The following is a 12,930-nucleotide window of genomic DNA, read 5'->3' as shown; positions in this document are numbered from 1 at the left end:
TTATTGATTTTGTATGCATGAGAGGTTTAGGCAGATGACACTAAAAACTGACTTACTTTTTAAGGGAAGAGCAGTTTTAGGTTATTCAGCTTCTGTAAGATTTTCCTTGCAAATTCTGGTTTGTCTCGCAGGTCCCCTCTGGTCTCTTCATCCCCAGCATGGCAGTGGGAGCCATCACTGGGAGACTACTGGGAGTGGGAATGGAGCAACTGGCCTACTACCACCACGACTGGGTGATCTTCAAGGGCTGGTGCACCCCTGGGGCAGACTGCATCACCCCAGGGCTGTATGCCATGGTGGGGGCAGCAGCCTGTCTGGGTGAGTGGCCAGGTTGAAACTTTACAGGGCTCAGCAAAAACCAAACCGAGTCACTCTGTTTCTTCAATGCAAAGCTGTGTACAATGAAAACATGACTGTACCAAGCACTTTAACTAGGCCCAATGAATATCAAAACTGACCTACTAGTTGAAAAATACAATCAGGATTTTGTCTTTCTGGCAGATTTATGTTTTACCTTTGGCTTAAGCTTTGGCTTAAGGAGGGTAGCAGACTTTTCAGTGCAACAGTTAATTGGGTTAATAGGGCCAGACATTCTGTGTCAGGAGGCAGTGTTGTAGGTCAACACTTTTGTCCATCATGTAGAGCACTGGTTCTCAGTACACTGAGAAGTGACTCTTAATCCTGTGTTAATTGTTGCCTATAACAGATCTCCTTGCTGGTTTAGACTTTTTTCTTGCTTTCAAAGGTTCACAAGTTAAAGTGTGTTTTCCAACTACTTCAGCAAAGTCTTCCACACAGTCTCTTCTCAGGTAGCTAAATAAGAATGTTCCCCCTTATTTCTGACTAAGCAGCTCTTAATAGGTGATCAGTTGACGATAAAAAACAACAGGTGGGAATGACACGATAAGACATTCCCTGAGTGAGTCAGTGCTTTTCTTTCTGCTTAGTCTAATTGGTTATAATTCACCTGAATGACAGCAGTCCTGATACTCTATAATAAGCACAGGGCTCATACCAATTACAGATCTTCTCTAGTTTAAGAGCAGAAAGTAAATTTCAATAAAATTTAATAACTTCAGAAAGCAGAAATAAATGAGCCTGTGATTGAGATTTCGATCTCCCGCAAAACCAGGAGACACAGGGATTATCCAGGACCAAGACTGAGAACTACTGTACAAGGGTATTAGTGAAACTGTGGCCTGAGTAGAGAAAAGTCTAAAGAAGCAAATAGTTCTCTTATTGGTAGCTGTCAGCACTGGTGATTAAGGGCCCAGTTGGATAGAGCCAGCAGACACAGGGGTACTACAGGATCAGAACTACTTATGTAGTGAAACAAAAACGTGACGAGCACACTTTGATGTACTCTCAAAATTCTTGCATCTTTTTTTAGTTTTCTTCTAGCTGCTATTTATTCTGTAGAGATTATGGCTGAGAGAACTGATTAAGGCAAATAGGATCTACAGTCACGGGGATCTTACTTGTTTGCAGAATCCATGATACTGAGGCTTTGCACAGGGTGGGAGATATAACAGTATTAGAGAGAGAATCCAGAAACACGGAGCTTTAGCCTGGCTGAGTCTGCCACTTTTTTTCCAAACTAACACTAGACTGTTTATAGTAGGGGAGGGTTAGATTTCTGAAGAAAGTATTAATGTCCCACTTTTGGGGAAAACAATGGAATAAAGAGACAAAATTCTTTAAATCAATTATGAATCTTCTGTTTATCGATAGGAACTGCACCTGATGCAGTATGAAGAAAAACACAAGAAAAGGTTAGAGGCATCTGGTTGATATCTTCTGACTTGTTTTGGAGGGGTATGAAGCCCCTCTTTACCCTTGAGGATTTTTGCTACACAAAGTTTCTCCCAATGTGAGCGATTCTACAGGTCATCTCCCTTTACCCATAGCCCTAGTGTCCCATAGTGTCTCTAACCATACATACACTACACACACATACGCTGTAGAATTGCTTTAGATCTTGAACTAAAACTATTCTGGAATCAAGAAAGCCCGTTATCCAGTTATACCCTTTTCCTTGTTTCCCCAGGTGGAGTGACCAGAATGACTGTATCGCTGGTGGTCATCATGTTTGAGCTGACTGGTGGGCTGGAGTACATTGTTCCCTTGATGGCTGCTGCCATGACCAGCAAGTGGGTGGCTGACGCCATTGGGCGAGAGGGGATCTATGAAGCCCATATACGCCTCAACGGCTATCCCTTCCTGGAGGCCAAAGAGGAGTTCGGCCACAAGACCCTGGCCATGGATGTGATGCGTCCACGGAGGAGTGACCCACCCTTGACGGTGCTCACACAAGACCATATGACAGTGGAGGATGTGGAGACACTAATTAGCGAGACCACCTACAGCGGGTTCCCCGTGGTGGTGTCCCATGAGTCCCAGAGGCTGGTGGGCTTCGTCCTGAGACGAGACCTTGTCATCTCAATAGGTAGGGCCTTCCTAGGTTACACACTTGAAATTGACCTGATTGTCCACTGAAGTGTTAATGGAGGAGTTTCTATCCACTGCTTTTTTATTAAGAAAGTTAACATACCTGTTATAGCTATTTAAATACAGAAGGAAGTGGCTGCTGATTTAATGAAAAGCCATAAGCTACCTTTGACTTCAGAGCAAGTTGGAGAGATCTCCACAGCAATAAAAGTAAATAAATGCTCCATCTTGTGGAACAATAACATTGGGCTTTTGCAGTGGGACATGGCCTGCGACCTATAAAGTTCTGAAATATTCTATGTTCATTCCCAGCCAAGGGGATTGCTTTCAGTTAAGTTGTGATGAGGGTGATTGTAGGATTGAACAGTATATTTTACTGGTTAGGATTGAAATCTGGTGATTGTTCTGAACAAAGAGTTTTAAAGTCTGTCTCTTGTTTCTTATGCCAACCACACATTGCTAACCAATGAGAATGTATTATTTTGACTGAACCGTGATGCTTTGGCATGGGAGGGTGTAAATTATGACAATAGTTCAATGTTGGCAATGTACAGTATGCTGAGGCCCCATTGCACTGCCTTTTCAGACTTCACTATCAACACCTTTGTGAAGTAACATATTTTTGTTGTCTTATACATGGCAACATATTTTGTGAGGTAAACTTTGAGAAGGAGATTGAAGAGAATTACTCCAAATGAACCTTCCCCCCCCCCCCTTTTTTTCAAATCTCCACAGAAAACGCCCGCAAACGCCAGGATGGGATTGTGAGCACATCACACATTTACTTCACAGAGTACATGCCTCCCCAGCCCTCCACCAGCCCGGCACAGCTCAAACTGCGCAGCATCATGGACCTCAGCCCCTTTACCGTCACTGACCACACGCCCATGGAGATTGTGGTGGACATCTTCCGGAAGCTGGGACTGCGTCAGTGCCTCGTCACACACAACGGGTAGGACACTGAGCAAGGATGACAGAGCAGGAGCTCTTAATAAAGAGTTACAGTGCTTAGCTGCAGATCCTGGTACCTCATGTCTGATGGCATTAGGGTGCATCTTGAAGCTGTGTTTTGGTCTCTGTAGGCATTAGCAGAGGACTGGGCATTCAGGTCCCCAAGCAGAAAAGTCAGCTTTATCATTAAGTCACATTGTTTTCCCCAAGGACTGCTGTCCATCCAGCTGTATTCAGTGGGTCCCAGCATTCTTTGGAGATTATCCTTCGATAAATTAAATATGTTCTCAGAGGATGTCTTAGGACAAATGTGGTTTTGAGGCTAATGCATGTCCAATCATTTTGGTAATGTTGTTTTAAGCATTTTTTAGTAGGGTGAGCTTGGAGTATGGAAAGAACTTTGAATCCTGAGGGAAATCTACATCATTCTTTACTCTCTGTTCTTTCTCATTATTGCAAACAGCATCTGACCAGTTGGAAATGGAAACAACTAAGCCACTGTTTGACTTGTTCTGTTCTTCATTTCAGGCGTCTTTTAGGAATTATCACTAAAAAGGACATTTTGAAACACATGGCTCAGATGGCTAACAGGGATCCCGATTCCATTCTCTTCAACTGAAGACACCCGCCGTGTTGATCTGTTGAGAGCCGTTACTTCTGTGTGAAACCTGCAGACTGGCCAGATTAATTTGCACTACTTTCACTGGGGTTAATCTTTCCCACAGTGTGCGGGACAGAATGCTCTGTGCGACCTGTTAACTAGAACTATGGATGGAAGTGAAGTTGCACTACCCTCAGTAACCCGATAAAGAGCTGTGGCTGGATGTTCCGAAAATATTTGCACCCCTCAGGACTGACAGGAAGCCCTGAGCCAAACTGGATGGCTGCCTCTCCTGTGTCTAGTCTGTCACAGTAAACACTTCAGGGATCTATTGCTGAGCAGTGGCTTCAACAGCCTTGACTGACTGGAACAGAAACACTGGGGAAGAGGGAAACAGAGTTGCTTTAGGGCCATACTGGATCACAGCCTCCTCCTGCTTCCTTTATGGACCTGTGGGTCTGACAAATTTCAGTGGGTTGGCTTTTCACTTCTCTAACTTCTAACTTCTCGGACATGAGAATTTAAATGTGCATTGGGTTTTGCAATTCTAGGTGTGAGGAGTGGGACAGCATGGAGGTTTTCCCTTTTAAACAAAGGTACTGAACTGATTTCGATATGCAAGCGAATGGACATGAGGCATGTGTTCTCTCCACTGGGAGTTCCATTGAGTTCTGGATATAACTGCTCCGATTATTAATCAGATCATACATTGGATCCACAGATACCCAGTGCAAATGGCATTTCAGCTTGCATCAGCTGATTCAAAAAAACTACATGGTTTACGTAACTGGAACATGAGCTGGATTCAGCTCCAACCACAACCTCCTGTTGGTTTTTCAGCATGATGGCAATTAGTTTTTAAAAAAAAAACAGATTCTTAGCTGTTTGTCAGATTGTTTAAAGCAGGAGCCAGTCTGACAAAACAGGTGGAATCTTGGGTGCTTAATATTGTGAAAAAAAGTAAGCTTTACTCCAGTTACTGAAATACCTGGGTCACGGTCAATTACTTGCAGAACTGGCATGAAAGACATTGGTTGCTGGAGTTAAATTTGCTTGCTTCATTACTACCATATCAAGGTTTGGAATAACTGTGTCTTTTAGTTTATCAAAGTGAGAGAAATGATTCATGTGTGATCAGTTCATAAGTTAAGCTTTACTGCAATCACTGCACATAGGTATATTTTTAATGAATTGCTTTTCAGATCTCTCTTGGTGATGGAATATAATCACTCCACATGATGTTATGCACTCAATACAATTTTTTAATTCTTGTCATCGTTCATTCAGTTTTTGTGTATCAGATTCTCTGATTCTTCTGATAAACTGGGTTTTGGTCTTTGATACTTTTGAATGGTCACGGTGTGCTACAGTTATCCATCTTGGTTAATCTTCCATGTACTGGAATTGTGGAAAACTCGATTCCCCCAAAAATGTGACGGAAAGCCACACAAATTTGAAAACTGAAGCTTGTTGTCCTCGTTTATTTATTTCTCTGTTATTAGTGTGAGTAATTTTTGTCTGTCTAGGAAAAAAAACATGATAAAGTGAGAGACTGATGTGTTATACAGCAATTGACCGTATTGTTACTTCTCAGACTATTATGGTAGTTGCACTGCACATTTAACTTCCTCAGTCCATACTATTATCTGCAGTGATGTCAGCATAAATACTATTAAATATACAGGTAAACACGTTGATTTGACTTAATAGAGGTACAGTTCCCTTATAGATTTCAGCACTGAAGAAGCACAGAGATCTTATAGGTATTCCCTCTGAGAACAAACAACAAAGAAAGTTGACCTTGCCAGTTGAAGAGTAACTTTCACCTTAGCACACAAGTTTGTCATGCATGCTTTTGGGTCCAGGGCTAGGAAACAAGATAGAGGGAAATGCCAGCCACTGTGTTTAAAGCCAGTGCCTGATCTGCAGGGCGCAAGTCTCTTTGTGTCCACAGGGTGTCACCCTGTGTTGCTCTGTGTGGACTAAAAAGAGTTTTCTCAGTTTTTAACACTGACGTACATTGAGCTTTTTGCTGATTAATTTTGACAAAGCAGTCACCCTGCTGTGCCGTAGTCAGAGTCCCAGTTTTTCATTGGCACTAATTTCCATTGATCTTGTCTTCAGAAGTTTCTGTGAACTTCTGCTGGAATCTCAGTTCCGATTCCTAGAAATGTGGAAAAAGAATGACGATGTCATTTTCTGTAGTCTTGGTCAGTGCCCAGGTGACTGTGGTCTCAGCAGAACAGTTTATACGGTCCCTCACATAAGTATTGCCATCCTCCTCCTCTAGCAGTGTTATTCACTTCTAATCATATTTTATCATATTCCTAATTACATCTAATAATATTTGTATTTTCTGTTTTAGGTTAATTGAATTACATTCATTCTACCAATACACAGCTGTGGATACTAATATCAAGAAAACTGTAATATAGAGTTTATACTACAGTGCAGATTTACATATTCACAGCTGGCATTTAACATTTAAATTAATTCTCAAACCATCTGAACCACAGTTTGCTAGGGTGAACAAGTGTTAAGCATAAAAAGTGATTTCACTATCAAGGATTTACTACATTTAATAAAAAAAGCTAACAGCACTGTTTTGAGATAGAGACAGTTTTTGCTTGCAGCATGCCTGCCATTGGCTGTATGAGTCTAAAAATGCATTTATCCAGTTCTCTCACCACTGACTTGACAGTGGATGCAGGGAACTGTTAGTACTTTGTGTGCTTGGTTTCTGTAAGACAGAAGAGACCTTGGCTGTAATGTACCCAGTGTGCCATATAATCAGTATAATTCAAGCATTGAATGCCAGGCCTTTAATTGAAAGGGTAATGCCCTTCATCACTTTTTGACTGCTTGTTAGTGTGTGGTTCGGCCTGTCTTTCTGAGGGCAAAATGAATGGCAAGATTGAGAATTCAACTTAAAGCAGTAGAAAGGTCTTTCACTACAGAAAAGCAGAGAGGTCTTTTTATTCCAAGAATTTAGCATTAAGGGGGCATTGTTTAAGAAACTTGGCTGGGTGTGCAGTTCATTTACATAGTGTCTCTGTTTATTTCCTCTGCGTCTTCAACTGGGCAGGAGAATGAGCCATTGATTCCCTCAGCCACACTGGGGGACGTGTTTGTGTTTTGGCTCCTATGCAAGGCGAATAAAGTGCAGGATGTTTTGAACTATTTCTTCGGCTGCCAATACTACAAGGGGGGCATAGTTTTAGAACTCCGATTCTGATGTTCCGGAGAAAAAAAGGTTTTGAGGAGGCCTTTGGCTCTTGAAATCTCAGCAGATTATTCAAAATACAAACGTCTGGAGTCAAAATAGCTGGTGGCAAATGCGTATTGCACTGTTTTTGTTTCATTTAGCAAGGGTATCCAAACCACTCGATCCATTTTTTTAATTGCATTTTTCTGGCCATGTAAGGTACCGTTTTTGTCAGCCTTAGCAGAATAAGTACTAGATGCGGTAGCTCTCAAGTAACTCTGTAGTCTCGTGTTGTGCAATCTCTATGTTGTAACTCGGATGCTAATCTAAATCAGTGTTTCGGAGGCATGTTGCTGCAGTTTGGGTTTGTAAGAGCCCAAGTGGCTCTACCCTCAGTGAAGGGATTTCCCCTGTTGATCATTTGTCGCCAATGGGAAGGGGCAGCACTTTAATAAGAGATGGAAGACCGAAGTGCAAATATGTGGTGGATGTAGACAGAGCTGCTCTGTTCTCTGTGAATGTACAGAAGGCTCGCAGCGCTCAGCATTGGTGGGGAGGGGCAGGGCATAGACAAGAGAACCGAAAAGGATGTGATCCAGACAAAAGCGCCAGATTGAATTTCCTGTCAAATGAGTCTATGCTTTATGACACCCACCTCTCCATTGTGAATTAACCACTTACAGTATGACTCACCTGGCTCGTACTATTCTGTAAGAAAAATTCATCACTAATAGATTGTGTGGCTGCTTAAGGAGAAGCTAAAAAGCCAGTCTGAAACTTCCCTGTATCTATATCAATATTTTTCCATCCTTGGAATAGTAAGAGAACATGCTAAAGCACTCCACACATTGATTTCTTTGATTTTACAATGTCATGTACTGTAGCTACTCTCCATGTGATTTTGTTCATTGAAACACGATTGTTGTAACATTCCATTATACTGGTGTACCCACTGCACATGAATGTGAATAAAATGAATCATTTATTCACGTAACTGAATTTGCCTTTATAATGAATTAAATACTGAAATTTACCAAAAGATTGGTCAATTTTTGTGATCTTTGTTCAACGGATGATAACAAATGTCAGAATGATCGAAATGGCTCAAAAGATTAGGTGGGGCCCAGAATGTCTTAATAGAGCTGATTTCTGTTAAGCCTGCCTCATACAGGGAAATGCATCTATTTAAATGCATCTTTTAGAGTTTCCAGCTAATATTTCGTCAGCATATTTTCAGGAAATGTCAAGTAACATTGGCATTAAACATAGGAAATCACTCTGGAGGGTGTAACACACCTGCTCAAAACTGTTAGAACGATACATAATGCAAGGTGTCCTTATTTGATGATAAAAGTTTTTAACTGTGCCCTTTTTTGCATTATATGTTAAATTGAAATGGCCAATATCATTATGCAATGGAGAATGAGTCATTGTAACAACAGTCAAAAATATCTGTACATCTAATGTGCCTATCTGCCAGACTGACATGATCAATTTCACCTGCTTAGCCAGAGCTAAAGGTTACTTGAAAATGTTCTGAACTATAGAATTCAGATTGTTTTCAACTGAATAGTTCCTTGTTTGAGCCAACACCCAGTGCGTTCAAAGAAAAAAATTATATAAATGTTTGCTTGTGTAATGTAGGCTGGAGAGCCCGAGGACAGGGGGAGACAAAGAAGTCTGAACTTGACGTGATTGCTTTGTAGAGTGCAAATGAAGTATAAATGTTACATAGGAGCTTTCAGGCTAAATGCTGTAATTACCTTTTGGGAAAGTCACGACCACGCCTTTGAGTATGTATAAAAAAAGCTGCCCACTCGAATCCTGCCACGTCACAACAATCACCATGCTTTGGCGATAGTGATTTCACATAGCCTGATCGTGCCAGATCTTTGAAGCTGAGTAAGTCTGGGTCTGGACAGTACTGGGATGGAAAACCACTAAGGAAAAACTAAGCTGCGGTGTTGGTGGACAAGTAGGAGGCAAACATCAATGACGAAGTATAGTGAACTGAGGTGAATGTGTGCTAGAGGAGTGGCCTATCACTCAGATGATATTAAACTCGGTAGCTACAGTATATCACCCTACATCTCACAGCTGGCAACCCACTGAAGCCCAGCAGGTGTGAGCCTGGTCAGTTCCTGGAAGGGTGACCTCCTGGGAAGGCTAAGGCTGCTGCTGGAAGAGGTGTTAGTGGGGCCAGTAGGGGGCGCTCATGCTGCAGTCTGTGTGGGTCCTAATGCCTGAGAATAGTGATGGAAACACCATACTGTAAAAAGGGAGCCTTCCTTTAAATGAGACGTAAAAACGAGGTCCTGACTCTCCGTGGTCATTAAAAAATCCCGGGGCGTTTCTTGAAAAGAGTAGGAGGTGTTACCCCGGTGTCCTAGTCAAATTACTCCTGGGCTTTTATTATAAGGGATCCTGATAATCCCCTCCTAATAATCTCCATCTATGAATTGGCTTTATCACTCTGTTCTCCTCCCCACTGATAGCTGGTGTGTGGTGAGCGTACTGGCACAATATGGCTGCTGTCGCGTCATCCAGGTGAGTGTTGCACATTGGTGGAGGGGAGTTCCCATTACTTGTAAAGCACTTTGAGTGAAGCATCTAGAAAAGCGTTGTATAAGTGTATTATTATTTCTCTGTATATATAAATGATATGTTATATAATTATATATAAATATTATTATTATTATTATTATTATTATTTTATTATTATTATTTACCTGACTGCCTTATCAGGTTCTGTGTCCTGCCTAAATTCCATTGTGGTCTGATCTCCATGTAGTCTGGCCCTTAATTCCCATGTGAAAGCTGTTTCTCACTACTCCAGCTGATGTGCTGTGTAGTGGGGCTGATGGTCACTTCAATGTGGGATCCTTCCTATTTGTGTAGATCATTCAGATGCTTTGGAATGAACAATGCTACATAACTGCAAATATTATTTCTCCTACAGGGCTGTGCTGATGGAATGGCTCATCGCTGATGTTTTGTTCTCACTGCTTTCCTGGCAAAAATCTCTCTTGACTGCACGGATTCTCTTTTCCGGCGAATTCTGAATCTCCTTATAGCCAAAGAATTTTCCAACTACTAAGCATTTCTGTCTCTTTTGTTCTCCTTCCCTACATTTTTCATAACAGGAAATTTCAGGTGAAGGTGGCTTAGCTCTTGGATTCATTGACTTGGCTCATGAGGTCTGGGGGAAGTGTCGATGTTTACGCAGAAGAGCGTGAGCAGTGTAGCCAACGAGAGATGTCTATTTGGCTCATCTAGCCCGTTGGGTGGTTAGTATCTAATTGAGCCGAGGACCTCATCCAATTCATAATTTAAGGAAGCCGGGATATCAGCCTCAACAACATGGCTACGCAGCTTGTCCTTTACCCTTTGGGTGAAGAAGTGCCACCTTTTCTCAGTTTCAAAACGCTTTCCTCTAATTTCCAGTTGTGTGGATTGTGTTGAAGAAACCCACTAGGTTGACTTTGTCGATGCCTGTGAGGATTTGGAATAATGTACTTGTGTCCCGTCTGCTCGTACTCTTCTCTCTTCAAGACTAAAAAGATCCAGAGGAACAGGCAAAGGTTCATTCCATGCTAAAAGGTAAAGATGACGGAGCCTTCTTCACGTGTGAGGGAGGGAAGGAACATAGCGGATAAATAAGGCACAGGAGAACAAAAAAACAAAGGGGAGAAAGGGCGGAGACCAGGGAGCATAAAGCATAAATGAGAATGAGGGTGTGGTGCCTCGACGAGCTCCAATGCTCCTGCATCAGCACCCTCAATCGCCACGGCGCATTCCACACGTGCAAGGAGCTCATCAGGGCCATCTCTAACGAGATCAGGCCAGGCTTATGAACCTCGTTAAGAACCTTGCACGCTATTTAAACCCTGAGGAACCATTCCTTATGGCTCTGACATTGAGTCGACTAACAAGAGTGTTTGTTCGTGCTTTGTTTCAGGTTTTCCAGGAGTTACTTTACAGTTCTTTCCATGTTCACAGCCTTCCGGGTCCTGTTTGCAACGCTACCACTCGCTAACTACCTGTCATCCCCACCTCTCTCCAGCCCAGATCTGACTGCTTCCCCAGCGCATCTCAGGTGCCTGCCGTTTTCCTTTCTGCTTCTCAATACTGCACTCTTATCACCCAGTCGCATCATGGACTGTAATCTTCACCGCTAATCGGACTGGGTGATTGAGGACAATTACTTCGCTGTGCCCTTTTTCTTTCCACCTACGGGCCCGGCGTAACAAAGGCTCAAAACTCAGGGAGAACAGGAAGAGAGGTGTGGTACGCCAAAATCTGCAAACAGACAGAGTGGATTTAGGAGATGAGTGTCGTGGAGAGAAAGGGGAAGGTGTGACCCAAGTCTAAGGATCATTTTGCTTTTGGATGTCTTTCTGCAAAAGCAGTTCTGAAATCTGTGAGGATGCAGACAGAGATCAGAAAGATCATGACTATTAGAGGTGAAATGGAGAACTACAGGTTTGGCGAGATCTTTGATCCTCATGTTCCCTGAAATGGTCTGCCGGACTTCCCTTTTTTTTTACTAAAGAAAACAGATTCAGTTCCTTCAGATTGTCCATATAACACGTTGCCTTAAGATCCAGAACCTAACTGGTTGCTCTTCTCTGGATTGATTCCAGAGCAGCAATTTCTTTTCTATAACGGTGACCAAATATAAAACTCGATATATACAGTAGTACATGCTTTATTGTTGTGATGCCTCACGGCAAGTGACATTTGGTGAGAAAATGAAGATGGGGCGGAGGGGGCGGGGGGGTTCGTCCAGGAAGGGCTGCTGTTTAACAACAGTGAAGTCTCGGGGAACTCCCATCAACATGCGTTTCCTGTGGGACTGGGAGCTGCCGCACCATCCAGGAAATAACCAGCCTGGCCGTCGGCGCAGACTTCCAGAGGAATTCAGGCCACTAGCGCATTTGTTTGGCCTTTTCTTTTAACTTTTTCAATTGCTCTCAGAAGCTCAAAGACAATACTGCTGTTGAGAGTTGGGCTGAGAGCCATCTGTCAGCTCTTACAGTTCAGCCTGGGTTGAAGATCAGCACCTCTGCTCTACCCATGTGCACTTCTATTTAATCAGCATGTACAGTATTACCAAGACCTTGGCCCCCAAATCAACTTGACTGAGCTTTCCAGCCATGAATGGTTGTGTATTCACATCTGAGCTGGTTGGCAGCCAGTCTGTATCATGTCTCCAATTCTCTAAAACAGGGGTGTCAAACAGTTCCTGGATGCCTGTTTTTTTTTTTGTTCCAACCTGAGCAGTTAACTAATTACCTTAATTATTTTCTAAATTACACATTTACAGTTGATTACACAAGATATCACTCTGGAGTCTGGTTAGAAGTATTACAGTTGTGCAGCTAATTAAATAATTAGTTCAGGTGGGTAACTGCGTCTGCATGCGTAGGCTGCAAAGGAACATGTAAAGGTTTATACCATGCTGAAAAGAGAAGAAAAGAAACACGTTTGGGACACCCGAAGAAGGCTCCACAGTCGAAACGTTGTTTTTTTTCTTTTCAGCTTGGAATATACCTTTACTTGTTTCTTTGCAGCCTATGCATGCAGTCGCAGCCACCTACGTGAACTACATCAGAAAAGAAACAACGTTTTGGCTGTGGAGCCTTCTTCGGATGTGTCGATTTAAATAATTAGATGTATAACAGAGAAGATGTTTGGAACAAAACTAGAAAACACTAGGCCCTCC

The 12,930-nt window shown here is 42.5% G+C and overlaps 1 protein-coding gene across 1 annotated transcript in view; it reads left to right on the top strand.

Moving 5' to 3' along the window:
• clcn5b (Cl-/H+ antiporter 5b) overlaps nucleotides 1-8,244 on the top strand; it is a 34,944-nt gene extending 26,700 nt beyond the window's left edge. Inside the window, exons 10-13 of the mRNA XM_088925828.1 lie at nucleotides 132-318; nucleotides 2,048-2,446; nucleotides 3,184-3,400; nucleotides 3,928-8,244. Coding sequence (XP_088781954.1) covers nucleotides 132-318; nucleotides 2,048-2,446; nucleotides 3,184-3,400; nucleotides 3,928-4,018 — 894 coding nt within the window. The 3' untranslated portion in view covers nucleotides 4,019-8,244. The remainder of the gene's footprint in view (nucleotides 1-131; nucleotides 319-2,047; nucleotides 2,447-3,183; nucleotides 3,401-3,927) is intronic.
• The last annotated feature ends 4,686 nt before the right edge of the window (nucleotides 8,245-12,930 follow it).

The sequence above is a fragment of the Atractosteus spatula genome, chromosome 9 (assembly GCF_055471065.1).
Source record: "Atractosteus spatula isolate fAtrSpa1 chromosome 9, fAtrSpa1.hap1, whole genome shotgun sequence".
Taxonomy (NCBI): Eukaryota; Metazoa; Chordata; class Actinopteri; order Semionotiformes; family Lepisosteidae; genus Atractosteus; species Atractosteus spatula.
The sequence above is the reverse complement of the archived record's forward strand: the minus strand, read 5'-3'. Positions and strand labels throughout refer to the sequence as shown.